This window comes from Ursus americanus, chromosome 19 (assembly GCF_024610735.1).
Source record: "Ursus americanus isolate L20-20 chromosome 19, mUrsAme1.1.p, whole genome shotgun sequence".
In the NCBI taxonomy this organism is placed as follows: Eukaryota; Metazoa; Chordata; class Mammalia; order Carnivora; family Ursidae; genus Ursus; species Ursus americanus.
This window is the reverse complement of record NC_142145.1, coordinates 15,823,041-15,850,428: the sequence shown is the minus strand read 5'-3', so window position 1 is coordinate 15,850,428 and position 27,388 is coordinate 15,823,041. Positions and strand designations below refer to the sequence as shown.

General features: G+C 48.9%; 1 protein-coding gene across 1 annotated transcript in view; it reads right to left on the bottom strand.

Annotated features, from left to right (window-relative positions):
- CCBE1 (collagen and calcium binding EGF domains 1) overlaps positions 1-27,388 on the bottom strand; it is a 226,333-nt gene that overhangs the window by 6,741 nt on the left and 192,204 nt on the right. Inside the window, exons 4-7 of the mRNA XM_045790202.2 lie at positions 23,642-23,776; positions 21,252-21,404; positions 11,300-11,403; positions 5,009-5,129 (exon numbers count right to left, since the gene is read on the bottom strand). Of these exons, the coding sequence (XP_045646158.2) occupies positions 5,009-5,129; positions 11,300-11,403; positions 21,252-21,404; positions 23,642-23,776 (513 nt within the window). The remainder of the gene's footprint in view (positions 1-5,008; positions 5,130-11,299; positions 11,404-21,251; positions 21,405-23,641; positions 23,777-27,388) is intronic.

Below are 27,388 nucleotides of genomic sequence, written 5' to 3'. Positions count from 1 at the left end.
TTGCAGCCATTTCTCTTTGCAATCTGCCATTCGCCTTCTGATATCTCTACTAAGATGCCCCACAGGCATTTTAAACATGATCAGAATTCTCCATCCTTATGTAATCATTGTAGACCACACTTTTCCAAAAACATCTCAACAGCCCTTCTCTGTAAGAGAATTAACAGTTTACTTCACTGTGTACCATAATACTATATAGTGTGTGTGTATGTGTTTATTATAAATATATATTATACATTAGTTATATATCAAATATAGATTTGATATATAAACCCACTCCATATGGGTTTATGTAGTTGTTTCTGGAGACTGTTGTCTTCTGAATATCCTAACATTTAAAAATTGGGAGATTCCCTACAGAAATCTGGATTTCTGGCATCTGTTTGAAGACAGGAAGAGCTAAAGCCTGGACTGCTACTTTCCCATTGGCACAATGGCTTAGTTTACTCCCCACTGCTCACACCCTGCCCCTTTATTCACTCTGCCACCTGCCTGGTCCCTGTAGACATCGTGGGTTTTCTTTCTTTCCTGAGGCCTAATGTGACAGAGCACTGGGAGTATACGGAGTTTAAGTACAAGCTCTAGGACTGCTTTTGTGCCCGCTTGTTAATAACTGTATGCATGTCAGCATTGGCCATATTTGTCATGGCAGCTGATGGGGAGTGACCGACAGGCCTCATCTCCCTTGAACTACACACACAGAGAGCTGGAAACAGTCACTCTGGCTCGGGCTGGGCTCTCGGTGCAGGGTAGCGTCTGTCACACAGGGAAGGAATGCCCCACTGGCTCCTGGGGAGCGTAGCTGCTAAGTTGTGGGGCAGCACCTTGGTGCAGACCTCAGGATATTCGCCTCTGCCTTAGACCCTGAATGTCAGCCGGGGCAGGGGGATGAGGGAGAAGGGGGTGAGCGCTAGGACAGTATTTTTGTTAATTGTAGTAAATGACATATAATATAAAAGTCCCCATTTTAACTACTTTAAGATGTACAGTTTATTGGCGTTAAGTACATTCACCTTGCTGTGCAACAGATTTCTAGAATGTTTTCATCTTGCAAAGCTAAAACTCTATACCTACTGAACAGCAAGTCCTCATTTCCCTTCCCCCAGCCACTGGCAACCACCATTCTACTTCCTGTCTCTATGAACGTGACTGCTTCGGCTACTTCCTATTAGTAGAATAATATGGCATTTGTCTTTTGTGACTGGCTTATTTCACTTGGCATAATGTCCTCAAAGTTCACCCGTGTTATAGCCTGCAATAGGATTTCTTTCCTTTTACAGCTGAATAGTATTCCATGGCTGTATATACCAGCTTTTGTTTATCCATTCATCCACCGATGGACGCGGGTAGCTTGGCTCTTGTGAATAGTGCTGTCATGTATGCAGGTATGCAAGCATCTCTTTCAGATTTGCTTTTGATTCTTTTGAATATTATACCCATATGTGGAATGGCTAGATCATATTAGTTCCACTTTTAATTTTTGAGGAACCTTCCATCCTGTTTTCCATAGTGGCTGCACCAGTTTGCATCCCGCCAACATGGCGCAAGGGACCCCTTTTCTCCACATCCTTGCCAACACTTGCTCTGCTCTGTTCTTGATAGTGGCTATCCTAATGGATACGCAGGGATACCCTGCTAGTTTGCATCTCTGATGAGTGATGTTGAGCATCTTTCCATGTGCTTGTTGGCCATTTGTTTACCATCTTTGGAGAAATGTCCATTCAAGCCCTTTGCCTATTTTTATACTGAGTTGATTTTTTTATTGTTGGGCTGTAGTTTTTTTTCTTTCTTATTCTGGATATTAACCCCTTTCAGAAAAATGATTTGCAAATATTTTCTCCCCTTTGTAGACTGCCTTTCGCTTTGCTGATTGTGCTCCTTGATGCAGTTTTTAAGTTTGATGTCGTCCCCTTTGTCTATTTTTGCTTTTGTCATCTGTGCATTGGTGTCATACCCAAGAAATCTTTGTCAAATCCAACATCACGAAGCTTTTCTCCTATGTCTTCTTCTAGGAATGCTGTAGTTTCAGATCTAACGTGTAGATCTTTAATCTATCTTGAGTTAATTTTTGTATGTGGTGAGAGAGAAGGGTCCAACTTCTTTCTTTTGCATATGGAACAACATGAGTTTTTAACCTGCTTTCAGCTGTTGACTTCGTGAGGGTATGGGCTACGTCCTAAATGTCCACACACTCGCAGAGTCCCAGGTACATACAGGCTCTTTAGGAAAGCGAGCACACTGAAGATGGTGGGCTGAGTGCTGTGCTAGAATTATTTGCCAGTGATGTCTGTTTCAAATGCACACAGTAATACTTGTTGAAAATACCTAGCTAGCACTAGTGACAGAACACAGCGACCGGATGGAATAATTTTCAGGCACCGGAAAACAGAACAAATCAAATCAAAGAAACAAAGACTTCAGATTTTTGATATTTGGCGGAGTCTTTTCTAGCTCGCAGAATAATTAGGCCAAAGTTAAAGGCAGTCAATGTTCTCTCGAAACGTGTTTCACACCCTTACTCTCAATGCTGCTTCCAGCCATATCCTGAAAGAGTTTATCTGGGAAGGGGACCAGATTCCTCCTGTAACTAAATACTTCACCTCCAGTAGCAAAAGGACAGGCCAGAGATAACATTTTGCCTTCATTTACACAATCAATGAACTTCAGAGATCACTGTATGTCAAGTGTCCTTAGAATGTGGGGCTTTGATGTGCGAATGGCAACATCTTATACACAACACTGGGGGGTCGGGGAGCAGCAGCCACCCCTCACCACCAAAGCCAAAGGATTCCAGCCCAGTGTAGTTTCCTGTGCTGACATCTCAGTCTGTGATTCATCATAAGCCCTGGGACTGGACTTCCAGTTATGGATAAGAGAAACCTTAGTATCTAGCTGCCCCAATACAGCTCAATGGAGGACATTACAAACTGATGCTGGAATTAAGGAGAGAGAAAGGAAGGATTAGAGGACAAAGTAAGGGCACAGTCCTTTGCTAAAGTTAGTCCTCTGTTACTATCTGCTCCGTCAAGGACCCTGGACAGCTCAAACTCTGTTAGAAACCAGATGGCAGAATTGGAAAGGAAAGCTAGCAAGTCATTCATTAAGAAGAGAGACAGCCAGTGGTACCCTTGTTTCTACTTCACTTGTCCTTGTTGGAGTGATCTGTAGACTGGCCTGGAGATGACCTTCCTCCAGGGAAGCAGAGCAAGAACACACTCTTTAGAGAAGGGTGGGGAACTCTGAGTTGGGAATCAATTTGCAAGGAGACCTACATCTACTTAGAAGCAGCAAGAGGCTGCCTGTGGGAGGATCTGGAGAAAATTCCACCATGGCCCAGAGGACCTCGGGCCAAGGGAATGAACAAGAGGATAAATCAGGCCCTAAACCAGTTCTTGTTCCCGGTACAGACTGAGACCCAGTTTGGTATGTTTGGTAGAAACCAGTAGATTAAGATATAAGTGAAAAAGAGAATAAATAATCTGGAAGGAATTTGGGGCCTCTGTTGTTGTTGAACTTCCAACCTCAAATCTGCCCATATTCTTCCTGCTTGAACAAATCCGCCTACTCCTCCACGTGCCGGTCAAACCCAAGTCCTGGGATCACGGCAGACCATCACCACGGTCTCTCCTGTAAGCCCCCACAGCAAGAAACGCCTGCTCACTTACTTAAGGGGCATGCGGATACTGTTTTCTTCTATTTGCCTTTCCTCTCTGTCTTGTCTTTCTCATTATATGGCCAGGAGGTCCTTCATAACACCTAGCACCTACTAAGCAATGATAATCAGGGAGAAGACACTCATGTTTTAGAATCATCCGCTAACACTAATATCATTTCCTTTACGGGTGTGGATAAGATTCTGTTGATCTATCTTATCTATGGAAGGACATATAATAAAACATAAAACATCATGGAACTATTTTTTACAGTTCTCATTGTGGGGCGCCTGGGTGGCTCCATCGGTTAAGTGTCTGCTTTCAGCTCAGGTCATGACCCCAGGGTCCTGGGTTTGAGTTCCACACTGGGTTCCCTGCTCAGCAGGGAGTCTGCTTCTCCCTCTGCCTGCCACACACCCTGCTTGTGCTCTCTCTCTCTCTCATAAAAATAAAAATCTTAAAAAAAAAAAAACCCTTCCAAACATTTGTTAAAAAGAAAAATAAAGTTCTCATTGTCTATTTCCTGACAGAATGATAGGACACTTGGGATTTTCTTCAAGCGATGAGGGTGGATCTCTAAAGCAAAATGCTGAATTCAGGAAGCCAGACAAAAACCACACCCATGGTGAGATTCCATTGCTCTGAAGTTCTAGAACAGACAAAACTAGTGATAGAAAGGTCAGTGGTTGCCTACAGTTCGGACAGGGGAGTAGACTGCAAAGGGGCACAAGGGAACTTTTTGGGGTGATGGAATATTCTATATCTTGATACAGGGTAGTGGTAAGTAAGAGCTTGATGTAGGATATACACATTCGTCAGAACTTGTTGAACTGGATTAAAGGGGTACATTTTACTGTATATAATTGTATCTCAGTAAAGTCAACTTCAAAGAAAAATATACAGATCTATATATATAAAGAAATATAGATGTGAGTGTGTTCACAAACAATAGGGGAAGGAGGAAGTAAGGCTGAGGAATGGTGGAAACGAGGCTGGCCACGGGTGGTTACGGCCAGCTGATGGGACCCCACGGGTTCCTCACCCAATTCTATTTTTGTGTGTTCACATTAAAAGTAAGTCTTCATTTTGTTTCTCTGTAAAATGATCTCTAAGAATCTTACCCAAGTCCAGGACAATGACCTTCTTCTTCCAGATTTCCCCCAGTTATAAGGGTTTCTCAGGCTCAAGGACCCAACGCTCCCAAGCTTCTCATGACACGGGTGTGGGAGCTCCCCGGACTCCTGCAGCTCCCCTCAACCACGGAGTGTGAACCCGGTCGAGCCTGCACCCATGCGAGCTTCCGGCAGGCTGTGGCTGGTGGCTCCGTTCCCCTCCGCTGCCCCTCCCCCACTCACCAGGAGGGCCCTGGCCCCCAGGCAGCCCAGGAGGTCCCGGAAGGTAGGCGTTTGAGGCCAGCACCTTGTTGCCAGTGATGTACTTGCCCAGGTCGGCAGCACTGTTGGGGAGCAGGGCAATCTGGAAGGAGAAGAGGACCCCCGGTCAGGAAGTGATGACGCCACGGCCAGGGAGATGGTGCACATTTGTGCGTTTGCAGAGGCTGCAAATCCTTCTCGTGGTCATTCCCCTCTATCTGAGCCAGTTAGAGCTCCAAGGGGCTGCAGAGATCCCCTTCCAGATCCAGAAGCCTTTCAGTGAGAATTACTTGTATGTGATCACTTGGCTGGTTAGTGGACAAACCTGGACAGTCTAGATATCATTAGACTCATTATTACCATAATTGATAGAATCTACCTGTTTCAGACTTTCAATTTGTTAATTACTTTATTTAGTACCTACTAGGTGCCAGGTCCTGTGCTTGGTTCTAAGGTGACAATGGTGATCAAGACATGGCCCCTTGGCCTTGGGAGCCAAGGCCAAGCATGTGGCCTATGGTTCACCTACACACTCATGTGTTCGGGAACTACTGGCAAACAGTAACTGAGGGAAAATATGTCTGCAAAGTTTTGGACACTCCTACCTTCAAAAGGTAGAGGCTACCTTCGGCCCGCTGAGTGTGGGCTGTACTTAGAGACTCCTCTCCAGTAACTGGAAAATGGCGGAAGTGATGGTGTGTAACTTCTGAAACTAGGGCATAAAAGACACCACTGCTTCCTCTTCGCTTTCCCTCCTGGGTTGCAGGCAGCTCACTCTAGAGGAAGCCAGAGGGGCTGCCCAGACAAATGACCTTCGCATTCCTTGAGGTCAGGTAAGCTGTGTGAATCAGACCTTCCAGGAGAACCGAACGCTATGAACTTCCATTTCCTCACCAATAAAGGGACCACCACCACCCACCTTTAGGGCTGTGGGGATTTAATGGGAAATGTAGGTTAGGTGCCCAGCACAGGACCTGGAACATAGTAAGTGGCTTGATAAATGGTAGTTCTAGTCTCTTTCTTTCAAGAAGCTAATTTGGGGGTGCAAAGTCAGGTGGAGAAAGGCACGTTTATGAGGGTCAGAGCTAACCTCTCCAGAAGGCTTACTCTGGGTCTTGGAGTCCCATAGAAACCAGGCATCTCTGAGATTTTCTGGAACATGTTATATCTGTCCCTACATCCTCTTGGAGGAGGCCCTGCTTAGAAACCCTGTGCCCAGAGAGCAACGGAGGTCAGGAAAAGGTGCATGGCAGCGCTCCTCTGTAGCCTTGGAATGCTCTGATGCCCTCCACCCATCTTTGGATCTGAGAGATCAAGCCTGGAGGATGAGACCAGCTCTCTTTGCTCCCTTGTAAAAGTCATGAGGTGATCCAGTAAACATCAACCTCTGGTTCCCGGCTGACCTCCCGCTGGGTAATTACATCCCCGCTCCCCTCAGTTCATCGATGCATTGGCAGGATGTGTGGGAGGTAAAGGCGCTAGTGCTTTGGAGGCAGATGTCTAGGGTCCTTGGCTGGACTTGCACACACACAGCAGAGGATGGGTTTGTGGGATGCAAGTGTTTGTGATGGTCATAGTAATATAGGAAGAATCTATGTTATCCTGGATTCCAATTGCTGGAAATATGAATATCATTATCTCATATTAGCTTTTGTAATAAGGAATCTACTTCAGAGAGCTGTTGGTACGAATCAGGTAGGTCCTGTCTATAAAGCACTTTGTAAGGACATATAATTAACGTTATTTAAGGGTTCCTGGGCGGCTCAGTCACTTAAGCCTCTGACTCTTGTTTTTGGCTCAGGTCATGATCTCAGGGTTGTGAGATTGAGCCCTGCATCAGACTCTGAGCTCAGTGGGGTGGCTGCTTGAGATTCTCTCCCTCTGCCTCTCCCCCCATGCTTTCTCTCTCTCAAATATTTATTTTTAAAGATTTATTTGTGAGGGAGAGAAAGAAAGAGATGGGGGGGAGAGAAAGAGTGGGGGGGGAGTGCTTTCCCAGGGAGAGCAGGAGGCAGAGGGAGAAGCAGCCCAATGCAGAACTCGATCCCAGGACCCTGGGATCATGACCTGAGCCGAAGGCAGACGCTTAACCAACTGAGCCACCCAGGCATCCCTCAGATAAATCCTTAAAAAAATGTTACTTGGTAAACATTTACAAAGCTCTAAGTAGCAAATATTAAGTCCTTTATAAAAGTTAATATTTGATCATCATGAAAACAAAAATAGTATTATCATCCCCTTTTAATAGAAGGGAGGCACAGAGATGTTAAGTCACTTCCCTAGGGTCATACATCGAGCATGTAGCAGGGCTACATTTAAACTTAGTCTGTACAGTTCTGGAATCTTTGCTCCTAACACTACACCAAGCTGCCTCTCTCAACATCACCAGTGATCCTCGGCAAATCATTTCCAGCCACTTTAGTATGGATCAGTCCTCCCAAAGTCCTGAGAAGGCCCCTTCTGCAGAGCCACTAGGTCAAGGTAGAAAGGAAGTCACAAACGATTGAGAAGCCATCTATCTGCCTGGTACTAACGACGGCGCTAGAATGTGCCAACGCAGACTGCGGCCACAGATGTGCGCACGCCTCTGAAACCGCCCTGACCTCCCCCTTCAGAGGCTCTGTCTGCTCCCTTCTGTGTGGTAACTGTTGGTGGACTCACACTACTGGCTTGACCGCCCAGAGAAGACAGTTTATGAAGGCAGGACTTGATTCCACACTGTCTGAATGCCCGCATCTCCCAGCCCACTGTAAGGCACAGCAGGTGCTCAACGGAACACTTCCCAAGTCGTCATCCATGCTCTGCAGCAGCACCCAGCTCAAAGCAAACAGTCCACGCAGCAGGAACACAAGGGGCTTCAGGAAACTGGCTCGTTGCCTCAGACTGTCCCTCAGTGCTGACAGGCCTGGCAGCCTCCATCCCAGTTAAATGATGGATATCTTACCTATTCCCAAATCTCCCTCTTCAGCCAAATCACTCCCCCACCCCCAAACCAAAGAAGAAGTTATGGAGCCAGAGGCACTGGGGTCTGCATACAATTTTTAAAAAATTTTTATTGGAAAATAAAAGCACAGAATCTGGAAACTCCACAAATCTATATATCCTCGCAACTGAGTATAAGGCAAGTACCTTTTTAATGAAACCTAAGTCAAAGAATGGAACTTAGGCCCTCACCAGAAGTCACCCTTCATGTGCTCTGCCCCAATCGTCTCATCCTTCCGTCCCCAAAAGTAACCACTGTCCTGATTTTAATCTCTTCCTGCGTTTTAAAAATAATTCAAAAATAACCTAACTATGCATGCCTACACACTATGGTTTAGTCTTGTTCATTTTAAAAAATGATAGGCCTTTCAAGTTTCTTTTAATCAGCAGGTCGTTGTACTACCTCTTTCTTTTCCTGACCATTTATCCACCGAAGAACCCAGGACGCTTACCCTGCCGAGTTCCCCACAGCTGGGGCTTTGCTGACTACACTCACAGGGCAATTCAGCAAGTCTGCATACCATTTTCTACCATGGGGTTGGCCATGGTCCAGGACACCCAGTACCTACTTCCTGGCCATAGTGTATTTGGGTAGATGCCCTACATTCTTTCTGAAAGAACAGATGGCATCTATCGTAGTGAGATCAAGTTAAAATCCAACAGGCAAACCTGCCACGAGCGCAGGAGTGGAAGTCCAGCCCACCTCTTGGGCAGTGACTTTACTTCTCTGAGGATACCTGCATCTTTCTTAGAGGGTCACCGTGGGAATTAAATGAGATCCTGGATGTAAGACTGCTTCATCAACTACAGAATGTAACACATGCTTACAGGTGCCTTTAAAAATGAGTTGCTTCTCATAATGTTCTTTAAATGCCAGCAGTAGCTCAGACTTGCCATAACGCGTTTGTAGAACTCGGTATGAGGTGGGCCAATGCCAGTCCAACCAACCGCATGAGAGTTGCCACATGAGTTACTGGAGTACTAAGTGTGTGAGTTACTGCATGAGTTACTGGACTACCAAGTGCCCGAGAGTTACCGCATGAGTTATCGGGGTACTAAGTGCGTGAGTTACTGTATGAGTTACCGGAGTACTAAGTGCGTGAGTTACTGTATGAGTTACCAGAGTACTAAGTGTGTGAGTTACTGCATGAGTTACTGGACTACTAAGTGCCTGAGAGTTACCTCATGAGTTACCGGAGTACTAAGTGCGTGAGTTACTGCATGAGTTACCGGAGTACTAAGTGCGTGAGTTACTGTATGAGTTACCGGAGTACTAAGTGTGTGAGTTACTGCATGAGTTATTGGACTACTAAGTGCCTGAGAGTTACCTCATGAGTTACCGGAGTACTAAGTGCGTGAGTTACTGCATGAGTTACCGGAGTACTAAGTGCGTGAGTTACTGTATGAGTTACCAGAGTACTAAGTGTGTGAGTTACTGCATGAGTTACTGGACTACTAAGTGCCTGAGAGTTACCTCATGAGTTACCGGAGTACTAAGTGCGTGAGTTACTGCATGAGTTACCGGAGTACTAAGTGCGTGAGTTACTGTATGAGTTACCAGAGTACTAAGTGTGTGAGTTACTGCATGAGTTACTGGACTACTAAGTGCCTGAGAGTTACCTCATGAGTTACCGGAGTACTAAGTGCGTGAGTTACCTCATGAGTTACCGGAGTACTAAGTGCGTGAGTTACCGCATGAGTTACCGGAGTACTAAGTGCGTGAGTTACCGCATGAGTTACCGGAGTACTAAGTGCGTGAGTTACCAGAGTACTAAGTGCGTGAGAGTTACCGCATGAGTTACCGGAGTACTAAGAAGTACTTGCTAGTGGATTGTACAGAGCACTACAGCAAGCTCTTTAAAGGTGATGGGTACTATGACACAAAATTTTCAACTCTTTAAACACTTCTCTCACAGAATGTCCACTCTGTGGATGGAGGGGAAGGGAGGCTAAGGGAAAGCCAGATACTGACTTAGCAACTGCATTTCCGAACAACTTGGGGGATTTAGTGGCACTATTCTAACAATCCTCCAGGCTGGAGAAAGCTTCCCTATCGCTCCTGGATTCTTAACTATCCAGGAGAGGAAGCAGAGAGCAGCTTTAGGTCTTGAAATATCGAGCAACTGCCTCCCCCAAGCCCTAATCCTCTGGCCGACGAAACACGAACTTCCTTCTTCCGTGAACACTTTTTTTGGATTTGCTCAATAAATATGATCATCAGTCCAAGTTTAACCTGGGGGTATGTGTAGGATGTGTTTATGTGTTCCGCCTGTTCTCCCTATTACTGGATCACAGGCTCCTTAGGATCGTGATTACAGGATACATATATAGATCTTCGCCAACAACGTATGAAAGATCAGCAAAGCCATTCTTCTTCTCTGCCTGTTGATCTCCCTGTTTCGCTGGCAGCTGTGGTTCTCATTAGGGCTGCCTGAAGGTTTGTTGAACATGGAAAAGCAATGTTGTCTTATGCTTACCCTTTGCCCTTTAGAATAACAAAGTTAAACAGATTATATGCACTTCTTTGATGTGCTAAGAGCCTTGGGCAGAAGCAATTAAATAAACAAACGAGTATGTATATGTTTTACCAGCGTAAGAGCAATTTCTGAGTCTCTGACAAACTGGCGGACTGACTGAGCCAGGACTGACTGGATGATAAATACCGTGGACCTGGGTCCAGGACAGTTGTTCAAGAAATCAGGTCCCTAGATCCATCACGGGGGCATTACTCACGGCATAACGATGTTACTAGAAATCTGATATTCTCTGAGGCTTGCGTGGGAGCCTTTTATAAAGTGAGTCAGTCCTCATTCATGTTGACACGAGGCACCCAAACGGCTGCTTTCCGATGTGGAAAATAAAGCTGCTACAGAAATTCATCATCGGCTTATGGATGTTTACGGACAGGACATTCTCGGTCGTAAAACGTAACCAAAATGTTGGATAAAACAGAACCGTGTACGTCCGCCCCAGGACCATGTGTCTGGACGTTCATTTTACTAAACCCTAGCTCATCCTCCTTACAGCTTTGCCACGTGCCCCTCGCTTTTAATGGCCTGTTTTAATAGTTACCTCATCAATCCCCTTCGTGTCTTCATCGTTCCGTTGCCCTTGCGACGGCAGCTCTGAGGGTGGGTGGGCAAAGCAGAGTCCGAGTCCCAACCCAGGTGGCACCAACCTCTGTGAACGCTCGTGAGGTCGTGGGTGACAACTCATTTGCTTGTTTCTAAACCTTCTCCCCTTTTCCGTGTGCCGAGCCTCTCCTACGGGACCAACAGCGTGGGCACGTACCTTCTGCTTCAGCTGCAGCACGGTCTGCTTCATCTGGTGGAACTCCTTGCACGTGGCGCAGCAGGCTGCCGCCTCCACCGCGTTCTCGGCCTTCTCGTCATGCCCTGCGGGAGGGGATGGGCTCCAGTGGGTGTGGAGGCTGGAGGCCACCCAGACCCAGAAAGACCGCCTCGCGAATGGCAGTCCCCGGAGGACCCACTGGCCGCGGGACGAGTGGGGGAGAGGGGCTGGCGATTTTACAGTTCTCAGGTCATTGACCGCACGACCGGATCAGGGGAGAGACAGAGGCACCCCCACCCTCTGGCCCCCACTACACTCTGTCTCCAGCTCTTCCCACTCAGGCACCCCGGTATCCTCCTCTTTCACGCATGAACATGGGAACCACGGCCCCTTCGTCAGTGCTTTTCAGGAGGTGGGATCCACCCACCTCACACGATTTACACTCCCATCCCAGGGCCAACATTCACTTGCTGTACATTATTCCCGGAGTTCAGGCAATGGGACTCCAGGGCGGGGCTCACAAAGCTGGTCCTTGACGGCTTTGATAATCCAGTTGTTTAAATTGAACACCTCAGGCCAGGTGGGGTCCCAGATCGGGGCTGAGCATGGACCCCAGGGAGATGTGACGTCACGTGGGAAGTGTCCAGGTACTCTGGACATACCTGCCTGGGGTACAAGGGGACAGGCACCAGGAGAGGCCCTCGGCCGTCCACTGTGAAGGGTCCCAATGCTACCTTGTATAGCACTGGAAACTCCAAGAGTTTTTTGTGAAATCATACCTTGCTAAACAATGGGTGATCTTAACGGTAACAGTCAAGAATTCGCACAACTCTCGGCTTACGGTCACGGAAATGGACTACACAAGCCTATGTGTTGGGGAGACTGGACACAGATGTCAGCTTGCCGCGATAAGCAGGTGCAAACCACCGAGCTGTGTGTGAACGAGGTCAGTGGTGTGAGAGGGAGGAGGTGTGAATGTTTGGGGGAGGAGGTTGGCAAGAACAGTCTGACACTCAGGGAAATATAACCATGCCTAGCCCAGAAAGCTTCTGGGGTTAGTCTGGGTGTGCAGAAAACCACCACGGCTGTCTGGAACATAGCTGGGGACAGCTGAGCAATGTCCCTTTAAGCCATTTCTTGTTCTTTAAGCCTGGCTCACTGGCTTTTCTTATTTCCCCTCTTCCTGGAAGCCCTTTGTGCTGTCTCCATTCGTGGAAACCTATCAACTATCAAGACCCAGGTCAGATGTTCCACGAAGCCTGTCCTCTCTCTACAGCGATACCACAGTCTTGACATCGGGCAGCATTCACTGCATGTCCACGCATAAGCTTCCCTGCAGAGTGGCCACCAGCACCACAGCGTGAGCCTCCTGAGCCCTGGAGCTGCTGGCAGCTCACATAGCAGACACACAACACGTGTGAAGCAGAGGGTCCCAGGCTGACCGGTTTTCCTGCCAAAATCCGTACGTGGAAGCCCTAACCCCTAGCACCTCAGAATGTGACCTTATTCAGAAACAGGGTCATTGCTGATGTGATTAAGATGAAGTCCTACTACCGTGGGGTGGGACCCAAATCAACGTGACTAGTGTTCTTATAAAAAGGAGACCTTGGGACACAGATGCACACCCAGAGAGACCACCACGTGAAGACAAGGCAGAGATCAGGTAATAGGGCAGGAGCCAAGGAATGCCAAAGACAGCTGGCAAAGCCCCCAGAAGCAAGGAGGGGGGCATGGGACAGATTCTCCCGCACCGCCCTCAGAAGGGACCAACCTCGGCAACACCTTGATCTCAGACTTGTAGCCTCCAGAATGGACAGGATACATTTCTGTCCTTCAAGCCACCTAGCTGGTGGCAGTCTGTGGCAGACCCAGCAAACGAATAGATGTGCTGGGCATCAGGAGAGCCCCATGCTCACATGAAACTTCCTCATGCAGCCCGGCTGATTTCTCCAACGGCGTCAGTCCCCTGCTTGGTGATCTACAAGGTGACTGGTGTTTCTGCCCTTCAGGACGGGAGGGGGTCTGGGGGCAACTTGGCAACTGAGATCTCTAGCTATTCACCTGCAGGACAGGCGCAGAGCTCACCTGCCACACCCCATCCCTGCACGTCACAGGAGGGCTGAGGCTTGGAGTAACCATGTTGGGAACACACGTGTCAAGCCAGCAGGTTCACGTGAAGCAGGGCTCCATCTCTAAGTTACCAGAGCAACAGGGTCAACCTCTAGCTCAGGTTTTGAATGGCTGGGAAAAGCACCTGGATCTGTGGGACAGTGGCAATCTCTAAATCCAGCCATGTGCAGGCAGCGTAACGACCACCTGGTTCATTCCCACCTCCTAGACTAGCTGTCCTAGCGGTGGCTTCCCACTGATAGCACGTTCAGTCGGTAGACTTGGGGAGTGACGTTGACTCACTGCAGTTGTGTAACATTGAGCTGAACTGTGAGGCTAGGGAAGCTCTCTGCTTGGAGGAGGTAAAGTGGATTGGTTAACAGTGTGGTCTCCTGAGTGCTATGGTCCTGTCTATACAGCCCAGCTGTGTCACTGACTAGCTCAGGAATCTTGGGCAAGTTCTCTGACCTCGATAGGTCCCAATTTCCTCAACCATGACAATGGAAGAGTAATTCCTATGGCACAGGGCCACTCTGAGGATAAACGAAGGTAATACCTGTGAAAGAGTGGGCGTGCCACCTGCCAGTAATAAATGGGAGAGGTGCCTGGCCCGGTCCTCAGACCCACCAAGCCCTTTGCATTGCTTTTGCCTGAGAACCCCAGAATTCTTGAAGGATAGTCTTAACATGAACAGAATGAGGTAAAACTGACGTTTGGTATCTGAAAGTCATCGCGCAAGTTTACTGATGTGGGTTTAGAATTGAGGTTTCCTGAATCTGAGTGCAACACCTTCTCTACAAATCAGGCAATTTCCTCTGGGCTCTTCATCCCTGTTTAATGTACCAATTTACAGTCCTACTTGCCTGCAGAGCTTGGGCTCCTGTGAGGACGACCAGAGTTATTTAGACCAGTCTCCAACATAACCGAGTGACTCAAGGACATTTCCACGCACAGTATACTCGGTGAAGAACGGCAGCCTTTCCAACCCCGGCTGGAAATGCCTTTAAAAAGCAAATGCCTTTAAAATGCACAAAAGAGCAAGGAGCCTACTGAATTGGCGATTATTCCTGTTCTTTTTCAGTAAAGGAGGCTGATGGCCGGGAACGGCAGACCCCTGCATAAACAGAGGACCCCAGCTCCAGGTTTAGTTAGGTCTGTCAGCACTGAAGGACAGTTGGAGGGCATCCATCTCTGCCAACCTAGCATTCATCCGTTCCATCCCACCTACTGGTCGATTTATACAAGGCTGTCCCGTAACCCATCTCTCTCGCTCATCCATCCATTCCTCTATCCCTCCCCATTCTCCCTCTTGTCCACCCATTTGCCAGGCCACGTGAGGCAGAGAATGCAAAACAGATGAGGACACCTGTTTAATAATTTGCGACTGGCCTTTGTAAGGAACTAGCCCTATTGGCAGAGCCAGGCCACCATGAACAAGAGTCAGAAGTCCATCTTCCCATTTCTGCTTCTATATACTTGGTTGAATTTTCCAAGTGTTGGTGTGATGAAGGCAACTTGATATTTTCACGATAAGAATAAACCTCCCTACTGGGTTCTAGACTCTACAGCAGTCAGATCATGGAGTGTTAAAACTGATGTATTCTGGGTTCAATCTCCTTTAAGACAAGGAAAGTAACTTGCTCTAGGTCCTCCAGAGTGCTGTGTACACAGGCAAGGGGCTTGCATGTCCTGGATCTGGCGTCATGGGGGTGCAGTGAACCGGCTATTGGGAGTTCTGTTCAGGACCCCCGAGTGCTCTCTGGCAGGCAGACTCCGGGGCAGTGGCTCTCCAGTGTGACTGCCGGACCAGCAGCAGCACCATCACTGCCTGGGCACCTGTTCTCAAAAGTCTGAAATTCTGGGAGTGGAACCTGGTGCACAATTCTGTCAAAGCCCCCCAGGGTACTCTGAAGCACACACGCGCTCAGCCATCCCTGCTCCGGGGAGTAAGTGGAGGGACTTTGACCTGAAAATGCCTGGTCTGTTCTCTGTCCCTTTGTATCATTAGAACACAGACATCAAGATGAACTGTGTCCATTCCACAGACCTGGAGTAAAAGAGCAGCAGAGGCTCTGGCGGAGTCAGATGATCAGAATTTAAATCCTGACGCCGCCACTTAGTATCCTTTAGCTTGGAAGCCACGGCTTCCGGGCGTGTTCCTCCAACAGTAAAATGACAAAGGCATTTATCACCTGGGTAACTGCCACGGGAGCAATAAGACCTGTAAGTTCCTAGAACAGTGCCCAGTACATGGCAAGTGCTCCATACATGTTATTATAGTGGGTATTTAGTTCCCTACAAAATAACAGATGTGGAATAGTGCTCTTTACATCATCCTTTGGAAAGAGCGCTCAGACAGTTGGAAGAGAAATTGTGTGTGCAGGCCTGGAACATGCAATCTGTTCTGAATTGGGGCTCATCTATCCTGCAATTTGTCTACAGTCCTGTTGAACGTGGAGCAAAAAGAATCTTGTGTATGCTACGTAGTAATTCATTTAGAAATCTGGGGAGACATCTCTGATTTTGCATGTTTTCAGTCCACTCAATTCACGCTGTATCAGTGAGTGGGTCGAACTGTGACCGTGCAAACGTTAAGTGAAGGATTACTCAACATTCTGCTCCAACCAGTTGATTTTAAAGGTGCATTATTATTCATTAGCCACATGGGGGCATAGAGCTCTAATTTTTACTAATCGAGCAGGCTATGCATCCCAAAGCATTAGGAATAGAATTCCTTAGATACCATTAGTAATATTTCAATAAACTCAGAAGCCAAAGGATGTTCCCGACACATTGTACGGGCAATGTTACCAAGAGAGCATGTTTATTTTTAAAAATTGACTGTGTAGGTTTGCGCTCTGGGAAGCAGTTCTCAATGCTGTTGGCACATCATTACCACTTAACAGGGGGTGTTAAAAAAAAATCCCATTATGGTGCACCCCACCCATCTGGGGGTTGCAGTTTTTAAAGCTCCTCAGGTTGAGAACTACTGATCTATGGATTAGTGGAACTTGAAAGTTACATGAAACACCTGGCCGTCCCTGACACTTTGAACTGTAGTGAGGGATGCCGGAGGTCATGGTCGCTCTATCAGAAAATAAACAAAAGTTGAAAAATAGAGCAGTAAGCTCATTACTACGGAGCCAACATGTCCTTAATTTGTCTCCCCATCCGTGCTTCACAGACTCCCTGGAGTGTCTAAACTGGCTCCAGGGACATATTTTCAAAGACAGCAAGTGGCTGAGCGCGCCATACTTGCCGAGCAGCCAGACGGCTCGCCCCACTTTGCCCTTGGCCGTGTGTGTGGGTGCGCACGTGCGGGGGCGGTTTCGCAGCCGGGCCCCCCTGCTCTCCACACGCTCTTCTAACAGTGAGCTGAGGCTGTGTTTGATTTTAAATTCCTCTGACTATAACGTCACAGGTATTGGACAACGCAAACAAAGGGGGGGAAGGAGATTTTATTTTTTTTTAAAGATTTTATTTATTTATTTGACAGAGAGAGACAGTCATCGAGAGAGGGAACACAAGCAGGGGGAGTGGGGAGAGGAAGAAGCAGGCTCATAGCAGAGGAGCCTGATGTGGGGCTCGATCCCATAACGCCGGGATCACTCCCTGAGCCGAAAACAGACACTTAACGACTGTGCCACCCAGGCGCCCCGGGAAGGAGATTTTAGATCACATGTGTTTATACTCAATCATCATTATCTCTTCACCAAAAAAATAACCACGATGAAATATTAGGTTTAATAATTAGTCCAAAGCAGAAAAAGCTGCTTAACTGGCTCGCCTGGGCCCTCACTTTTCTGGTTGCTGAGCTGAACACCTGGATGTTCATGACTCATCATCTAGATACTGTAAGGAAAGTTCTCGGCTAGGGGCTGAAGCTGGGCATGTCTTGGAGCCCTGGCATTCTCTTAGACGGAGGACAAAGAAATGAGGCCTGCACTGGGACTCGCAGGGCTGGTCAGGCTAAGGTTACTCACGCTACATCCCACCACATTGCGGAAGAGATACGGGAGGGCCAGAGGGTCTTCAGAGCTCATCCAGTCCAACACTCCTGCCGCTCCTTTGGAGCAGGAAGCTGGGGCCCCGAACCTGCCCAGGGACACTCAACGGTTAATACCCCAGCAGCTCCCGCGGCCGGCTCTCCTAGCCTCAAGCCAAGGAACTTTCCACGGCATTGCCTCAGCATTGAGGTTGTCAGAGAAACGCCTCCAGGGGACTTGCTTTTTGTTGCCAGCGCTGTCCAAGCCATCCCCTCACCTTCTCGGTGGCCCATCGCTTGAGTTACGACTCTCACATTCAGGGCCTACGACATGCCTGTCCTTGCTCCTAATTTTAATTACGGGTCTAGATTCCTCCTCTCTGTCCCTTACCCTCCTGACGGCCTGGGTTACTGGTGGTGGAATGTTTTTCTTAGCAAGATACTAAAACCAAATGCTCGTCCTGTGTGCATGTGTGGTGAATTCAATAGATACCGGTAACTGAAAAACACTGAGAAACTCCTTCTCTAATGCTGCTGCTGGCGGCAGGGGCGTGTGATTCAACAGACTGTGCTGCTCGGCTTTTGTGTTGTGTTTTGTTTAAACTAGTGGTAGCTGTTCTATGAGGAGGAGGATGGGGAGAGAGGAGAAAGGGAATTTGCGGTCTAGGCTCATCTGTAAATGAGTTTTGGGTGACAATAAAGCTCGATGGTGGAACCGCCAGACAGTTCTTACTAATTAGGCAGAAAGACCTCTCCCAGCGAAGTCACTGTAATGAGGACAAACTGTCTCTCGGTATGGCAGGACCGAGAAAGCCTGTCCTGCTTTTGTTCGTCAGATGCTCCGCCATCCGCAGCAAATGGCTTCCCTCTGGACTGTGGGCTGTTTCATCTGGCGAAGAAGATGCCTTTGCCTGAAAGCCTACCAGACGACCTACCGAGTTCAGCCCCAGAGCTCAGGCCTTTGATGTTATTAAGTTAGCATTTTCCAGATTCTATTTTTCAGGACTCTCTTGTCTGTGAGATGCTTATAAGGCCTTTCTTAAGAAAATAATTTGGGGAGATTCAGGCTTAATCAAAATCAACATTTTTGAAAAAGGCAATCTCTCCGAGCCGTTCATGCCCTTGGCCTGCGAACCCTTAAGTGGATGCAGTAATGTGTTCTTCCCCAAACATCTGAACGCAGATGCTTCTAAAGAGAGAAAGGCTTACTAGCAGCTCACAAGACCCCAAAGCTCTGCAGAACACAATGAGGGGAAATGCCGTCATAAATGGTCGCGAGAAAATAGGTCATCTTTAAATGAAAGGACCATGAGAGAAGGTGCAAAAGAAAGTTGCATATCTATGTCCCTTATCATTACAACCACATCAGTTTTTCCCGGAATTCTCAGCCAGAGAAGTCAAACTGCTCATCATGGAAGTAAAATTCCTGATCTCTTGGACTTGCTCTCTCACACGAAAACGTCCTGTGTGTTACACTACGAACATTTTAGAATTCATTTCTCAGGGAAGGAAGCAGAGGACTACGGTCTCAAGACTGGCTTAACACAACACACTGCTCACTTCAGAGACGCAAGGGGAACTTCTCCCGCCCCAGCTCTGCTGCTGGGCCCCCGGCTGGGTCTACGCGTCCAAAGCACAAGGCAGGAAGTGAGTGCCTCCCACCAGGCCCACCTGATCACTGTGCTCTGACAAGAGCCCTCCCTCCAATACCACACAGGGAGGCCATCTGAGACCAAAGAACACGTACGTTTCAGTGGAAAACTCTTCCACTGTCTCTGAAAGTTCCAACCAGCTTCTCTGGCTCTGAGGTAAAGGCCAGGTCTTGGGCAGACCACTCACCACTCCCCCCTCCCCCATCCCCTTCCCCTGGCCAGGAGGGAACTGCTCATTTGGGGATTCCCTCCTATCTAATCCCACCCTGACACTGGAGCAGTAAGCGTCGCTGGTTGCGGATTCTGCTCGACGCTGCCCTTCATGCCTAAGTAAACAGGTTGCGCCTGAGCAGAAATGTAAGGCACAGAGACAATTGGGTTGCCAGGCTGAGTGGCTCGCACAGCCCCTGGGCTTCCTGGCTCAGAGCAAGGCTGCAAATTCAATTCCAAGATGAAAACTTAGAAAGCTGCTTTGTTGTGGCTAATGTTCAAGTTGGCCCACGAATTAATGTCAGTAGCTGAAAGGCTGCACCTCATTTTTCAAAGGATTATCTCCTTTTAATAAAGGAGACGATCAAATAGGTAAGTCACACTGTCCGGCCCCTCCCCCACCTTCTCCACCAGGGGACAAAGATGAAGTGATTTTAACTCTGAATTAAAAAAAAAAAAAAAAAGGCCTGCAAACATTTTTCCTCAATCAACCCTTCTGCCCAAAAGACTGTTCACCCCTGTTTGGGCACACAGGCCTCCCATGCTTTAGACTTTAAGAAGTGTCACCAAGCCCTCTGATTCATGTACGTTCTTCCAGATTGCCAATCCTGAGCTGGCTCCAAACACATTTTGCATCTACTGCTAATACGTGGTGGCTTCCTCATGATTCAACCTGGTTGTTCTCAGAATTTTGCTTTGTAGTTTTTCCATGTGAGGCAGCTTGTCCCCCGGCTATTTGCAGTCCTCAGCTGAGGGCAACTGTCTTCCACTCCTTTTGAAATTTCAGGCTACACCCAAGGAATCACCATCTCCCGAGTGCCCAGACCGTGTGGCCTTCTCAACTCCCTGCCTTCTTGGTACAGGTGATTTGCCCAGGACCCCCTTCCCCACTCAGAAATGCCCAAGGCCCCCAGCCAGCCTCTCCAGACAGACAGCATCCTGGCCCCTCCCAAGGAGGGGCAGGGAGGAGCTGTGCTCCGAGCACAGTAAGACGGGAGCAGCTTCCTGGCCTATGAGTGTTGGATACAGGAGCGCAAGGGCTCCTTCCTCCAAGTTTAAAGGAGTGACCCAACATTCAGGCTGATCGTATCCCTGAGTGACAGACATATCACTTGAATCCAGTTGACGTCACGTAGCTCAAACTCTGTGAAGGCCAGCTTTGCACCCTGCTGCATTTCACTGTGGACTGTGTTTGCAAAACACAATGAAAGCCAATGATAAAATACAAGCATTGATCTTTGGATTTAGACAAAATGTCTAACAAATGGGTATAAAAACGCCTGAAGACTCAACTTCTGTTTTTATGCAATCATAAACCAAGTAAATCGTTCTGGGCAGGCACAGGGCACGGACTACGTTAAGCAGCACTGATGTACGCGGTTACCTGACGCGGACATGTTTCCCATCGATATTCAACCCATTCCCTGGGAGAACACAGGATTTCTGGCCCCTTCTCTGCTCATCTGAGTGTGGTCCAAGCACATAGCTAAGTTCTACTGGTTTCTGCTTGAGCACACCACCTCCACTTGGTGGAGAGCTTCCTCAAATACGCACCAGCTCACAACCCTCACTGCTCCACTGGGGCTCGACCTTATGTCCCACCCCTCTCCTTTTTTTTTTTTTTTAAAGATTTTATTTATTTATTTGACAGAGAGACAGCCAGTGAGAGAGGGAGCACAAGCAGGGGGAGTGGGAGAGGAAGAAGCAGTCTCCCAGCGGAAGAGCCCAATGTGGGACTCGATCCCATAACGCCGGGATCACGCCCTGAGCCGAAGGCAGACGCTTAACGACTGAGCCACCCAGGCGCCCCAGTGTCCTACCCCTCTCTTAACCCAGATTCCACCTGCCCTTCGTGCAAACGTCTCTTCCTGCCCACTGCTCCCGTTCTTGCTGCTCATTTTCAGGTTGGCCCACGAATTAATGTCAGCGGCTGAAAGCCCCGGCGGGCTCCCAAGGGCCTGCCTATCTACGGGGTAACGTCGCTTGCCCTACTCACCAGTGTCGTTGGGGTATTTGTCTCCCCTGGTGCACGTCCTCCCGTCGTCCTCCTGGATATAACCCTCCCGGCATTCACAGCGGTAGCTGCCCACGGTGTTGATGCACGTGTGCGCACACAGCGTCTCGTTGCTGGTGGCACACTCGTCGATATCTGGGTTTGGACCAAAGGCAGAGAATGCTCCGTTTTAGAGAACTCTCTCCCCACACAACAGGTGACATTCAGCGTGGCCCTCCCATGAATGTGTGCAAAGGACCCTTTGCCAGCCTCGATCAGAGAAGGCTGGAACAGCGCAGGATGCTAAAAACAGGAGCCAGCATGCCCAAAGTGCCTCAGGCTGTGTCACCACCGCGGCAAGCTGATTAGTGATGGGGTTTCCGGTTGGGGCTCTGCCACAGCCAGGTCATGTGGCCTGGTGCAGGCGCTGCCAGCCCTCCAAATTCCCATCTACAAAGCATGATAACGATGCCGGCCCGAAATACTTGGCTGGGCTCCTCAGAAGAAGAAATGAGTTGACAGCAACACACTTTGAAAATCAAGCATCAGAGCCATGATTTTCTGCAAGGACCCGAGTGGGCCAAGGGTTTTTATGTCCCCCCACCCCGTGGTTACAGCTCTAGGCTCTGAGCAGCAGGATGGTGACCCAAGGTCGGTTAGGAGTGGCTCCTTCCCAGTTGAGAGAGATAATGAAACCTGAGAAAAGCCACTTCTGGCGAAAGAAAATAGTCACGATGGGTCTCATGGAGAGTTTTCCCCAGGAAATTTCGGTGTCATCAATGACCCAGACAGACTGCCCATGAGCTGTGGAAACGAGCCATGAGACCATCAAACAAGTCACCAGTCGGAGTCCACATGAACTGTGCACATCACAGACTCGCTCCCCTGCGGAGTGGGGCGGAAACAAAACCGTTTCCCACCAGGGGAAGAGAGGGAGGCTCCGGTCTGTTTCCTGCTCACTGGCTGAAGACATCAGGTGGCAGTGGGGGGTGGGGGGGACATGACACTCAGTCCTGACTGTGACCATGTGGGAGGCAGACAGAGCTCAGCCCTGCACTTTGGGACGCTGACAACGTCCCAGCCACTCCCTGGACCGGCTGCCCGGGACCCACCTCTGGCAGGCCCGTGTGTGTGGTCATTTGGACATTACCCTGGCAGTATGTACTACGTCATCCGCGGAATAAGTGTCACAGCGGCATTCACCTGTGCAATCGTTCAGGCTGAACACCTTTCTTCACAGGCCTCTGCCCTACACCTAAGTGTGAAGCTGCGTCTCCTGTCTGGAGGGAGGATGAGGTTGAAAGGAGAGAAAGAGAATTCTTAGCAGAACACTAGTTTTGTGGAGCCCCAAATGGGAAGCAGAGTACCGTGGCTTCCATAAACTGAAAGAAGAGCCCCTGCGCCTGGACCTCAGAGAGACAGAGTGGTGCGCCATGTTCTCTGCAGGAGGCGCCATTGGTCCCGACCCCAGTCACTTAGTGGTTTCAATCCTCTTCTTTGTCAGTGTGGAGTGCCACCACAGGTGCCACTGGGGAGCAGCTAGGAGGCTAATATCTAGACCTTCTCTTCAACTAGAGCCCCTGTTGGGGCAGAGAAGGAGGGGCCACTCATCACAGCTCGCTTATTCTCCCCTTGGGACCATGTGTCTGGCTCCTCGCTTCATCCTCCAGCTGATTCTCAAACTTGCCTGTGCATGGGAGTCACTGGAAACATTTGTGTAAATGCAGATTTCTGGACCCACCCTCAGGCTCTGGAAGCGAGGCCAGGAATCTTTTTGAAAAACAAGAACCTCAGATGTTTCTGAGTCAGGTTAGCCACGGCCTGACCACACTTGGGGACACATGGCTCCAGGCGACAATTACCATCACCCTGTCTTAGAAACGTGAAGAGGGCATGGCTGGCCAGTGAGGGAAGGACCCTGCCGGTGGCGAGGGACGGGGCGAGCTCGCTCAGCTGCAGTCCAGGTGGCTGGCTTCAGCTCCCTCTGACTCACTTCCAATCTGCCTGCCACATGGGCCCGTCCTCCTTCCCGCCTCGCTGCCTAGCCTTCCCCGAGGAGGGGGGGTCTCGTCTGTGTTTTGACGTTTCTGCCCACTTATATTCTGTTTGACGTGGTTCTCGTTTCCGTTTGACAATGCTCCCCTTCTCCCGCTCTCGTCTCTCACTGCCTGGTGGACCCTGACTGGCACCAGCTCCCTGAAGAACTCCTCGGCCACGGCTGCTTTGATCAGGGCACTGACGGCTGGCATACTATCATCTGAGCGTCGGGACAGAAAGGAAGCGGCAAAGATCAAAGCAGCCCCGGGGAGCTGGCCCCACGGGTGGAGAGCAGCCAGCAAAGGCCAGCACCGCCGCCCCCGGAGCCGGAACACGAGCGCGTGACGCCCACACACCCAGGCAGTAGGGCTTCTCGCGCTTCCGGTGTCGCTCCCGGTCGTAGCGGAACCCCGGGTAGCAGGTACACAGCACCCGGCCGAAGTTATCGGTGCACTGCTGCTCACACGGCGCCTCGGCGCACACGTCGTAATCTGAAAGAGACAAGGGTGCGCGCGCATCAGCCACAGTCGCCCGGCACATGGGGGCGGAGACGCTGCGCCTGGGTCTGAGACGCGCCTCCTGCGCTCTGCCCGGAGCCAAGACACGTTGCTGGCGACATTTACGGGGGGGGGGGGGGATAACTCCTGGGGCCACGGGCGGCCGCCGCATGCCCTGTGGTCTGCCACTCATCTGGAAAGCAAAGGTGCTCTGGATGGCCGGGCCCTGCAGCGGCACCCGGGGGCCTGTTCGGGCTTTTCCACCAGCTACGGTCAAGACAGGCAATTCCTTCCAGATGAACACTAAACAACAGTCGGCCCTAGTGAGGGGCGAGGGCACCATCGCGTGAGGGCTGGAAGTCACGCAGGCCAGGAGGAGCGTGAGGGAGGCTTTGGAACAGAGCTGGTGTGAGGGATGCAGGGCTGGAGCGCGCGAGCGTGCGTGCTTGTGTGTGTATCCTGCCTGCTGAGGAGGGGCTGGGAAGGACTGGAGATCTCTGGACTCCCTCTTACTTGAAAAGAATGAAAGCATCTCCTCCTCCCAGTCCTTACAAACTGATGTTTAACAAGCCTCTGAAGGGACTCTGGCTCTAAGTCAGGAGCTCCGGCTGCACATTTACCTCCAGACTAGATCCAGCATCTCGATCTCTGCGCTATCTTCCCTAGGTGCTCACAGATCAACGATCCTCGGGCACGGAGTAAGCCCGGCTTTGCTCCGCCGCATAGGAAGGTGGAATGGGTGGGTCTGTCAGCCTCCGATGCAGGCGGGGTCCGTGTGACAAGGATCGTGCCTTTCTCGTGAGGACCTGGAAAGCTGCCCCTGCTAAATCCTCTCCCCTGCAACTGTGATGCCAGGTCTGCTTTTCCTGCCAGTGTTTCCTGCCAGTCAAACATGGTTTCCTCAGCTACATATCACCTCTGGACAGCCAATGTTGTTTTTTTTTTTCTTTAAGATTTTATTTACTTATGGGGTGCCTGGGTGGCTCAGTCATTAACCGTCTGCCTTCGGCTCAGGTCATGATCCCACCGTCCTGGGATTGAGCCCCACATCAGGCTCCCTGCTCAGCGGGAAGCCTGGTTCCTCCCTTTCCCACTCACCCTGCTGGTGTTTCCTCTCTCACTGTGTCTCCCTCTGTCCAATAAATAAATAAAATCTTAAAAAAAAAAGATTTTATTTACTTAAGAGAGGGAGAGCAAGAGGGAGAAGGAGACTCCCCACTGAGCAGAGAGCTCGATCCCAGGACCCTGAGATCATAATCTGAGCCAAAGGCAGATGCTTAACTGAGCCACCCAGGTGCCCCTACGCAGCCATCGTTTTGTGCTCTGTACTTCTTCTCTTGCTCCCGTGCTTTGCCCTATTTGCGGAATTCTATACTCTGTCCCAGGCCCTAGGCTAGGAGGCATGCAGCAGTATGCTGAAGAGTATGGGTTCCGGAACCAGCCCTCCCAACTCTGCTACTATCTCTGTAACCTCAGGTCCTTTAGGCTTCATCCTCTTACCTATGAAATAGGGGTGACAGTAATACTGCCTTTATGGTGCTTTTATGAAGGTTAACTTGGATGATGCCTTAAGCACAGTGCCCGACACACAGTAAAAGCTTAACCTGCTCTTCTGCTGCCTTCATTACTAGCTCTTACTATTGTTTGGTTATCTGGCAAGGACTGTGTCCCCTGGAGTAACTGGCACTACTCTCTTCCTACAGTTTATGCTCAATTAATAATTGTTGAGCTAGAACAAATCACATTATTCTATCCCCTGGCCAATCACAATAATACAGCAGGGCTTAGCAAAATAGATCTGGTTGGCAACCACTACTCTGCTCTGCGGTGGTAGGGCAAACGCAGCCACAGATAATACTTAGGTGAATGAGTATGGTTGTGTTTCAATAAAACTTTACAAAAATAGGCAGAGGGTCAGATGTGGCCATGTGTGTGTGACTTTTGACTTAGAACAAATACGAGGTAACCACACTCTTTTAAATTGTACCTTCTCAGCACATGTGTTTAGAAATTCTAGTCTCTTTATTATTTGCCAATGTGGGTAGGCCACAGTACCCAGATATTTGGTCAAGCATATTCTAAATGTTTCGGTAGAGATATTTGTTAGGTGGGATCAGCATTTAATTCGGTAGAGTCTGAATAAAGCAGATTCCCCTCCAAAATATTTGGTGGGCCCATTCAATCAGTCGAAGGCCTTAGTAGAAAAAAGACTTCCCCTAAGGAAGAGGGAATTAAAGTGGCAGACGGCCTTCTGACTCAAATTGTAACTTTCTTCTGGGTCTCCAGCCTATCTTACAGACTTTTGATTTGCTAGCCTCCACAATCTTGTCAACTAATTCCTTTAAATAAAATAAAATAAACCTGTTCCTCTGAACAATACACTATCTGTTCCGAAATTCTACATTTATACTTTGCATTCTTGCTAATGGGAATCTTTATGACTAAAGAGATCTTTAGTAAGAAGCCCACGCACGCAGACTTATTCCCACAGATTAAAACACTTAAGTGTTCTAGCGACAGCAACAGAGCAGAAAGTTAGTTACGGCAAGGCTATGATAATCGCAGGTGTCTCAGGCTCCACTGAGGGTGAGGGGAGACTACTTTCAGGCTCTGATGTTTGAAACCACAACACCTAACACATTTCAAGAAACCCTAAGTATGTGGTATCCATGTAATGTGTTTTTATTTAGGCTGTGCAATGTCTTTAGCTGGAATCTTAAATTGACTGGCCTAAACTTAGTTTTCTTAGTATCTGCCAAATTGAAATATAAAGGACACAGCTGCAGACTGAGGAAAACTGGCTTAGAAAAGAATGCAATTATTTTGACCTTTGTGGGGTTTTTTCCCACCACGCTCTAACCAACAGAATTGGCTGGCAGTGAGAAATTCAGTCTCAGAGACGCCCAAGGCCACATAAACCATCTTATGTAAAGTGATTTCCTAACCAACCTTCCTAAAGCAGCTTTTTCAAAGGTCCCAGCTTGGTTTAATGAACTCTTCCACCCTTTCACCGAAGACAGAAATATGCAGGGGGGATTCATTTATTTCTGAGACGAAGAAACTGCTCTCGATGAGATAAAGCAACTGATTTGGCTTGGCTGGGCTTCTCATCCTTCACAGAGCCCAGGCTTCTTGGGTGACAGGGAAGAAACCTATTTCTCATTACCCACCCACCTCTCCCCGGCCCCAGGCAAACGAATCTCCCGCTCTCTAAACAGTTCTTAGTTTCTCTGGACCAGCGTGGGATCTTTCGCAGCTCTCTTCCTCCTACTTGTCCATGTCCTGGGCAGCCCTCCTTGATCAGCCAGCTGCCCCTCCTTCCTGAGACCACCTCGGACTGCCCTGGTCCTCTGTGCTCCGTGCCTCCTCCAGACACTTGCTGCCCTGAATGCCTCTACCACACATGTTGTGGTTATTATTAAAAACAACAGCAGGAACCACCATTTATCAAGCACTTAATAAGAGCCAGCTTCTGTTCCAAGTACCTTACATGTGGTAATACTCTGAAAACCACCATGAGTCAAGTACTAATACCTGCCCACAAAAACTAAGGTAGGATGTATGTTATGGACTGAATCCATGTGTCCTCTTGAAATTCACATCTTG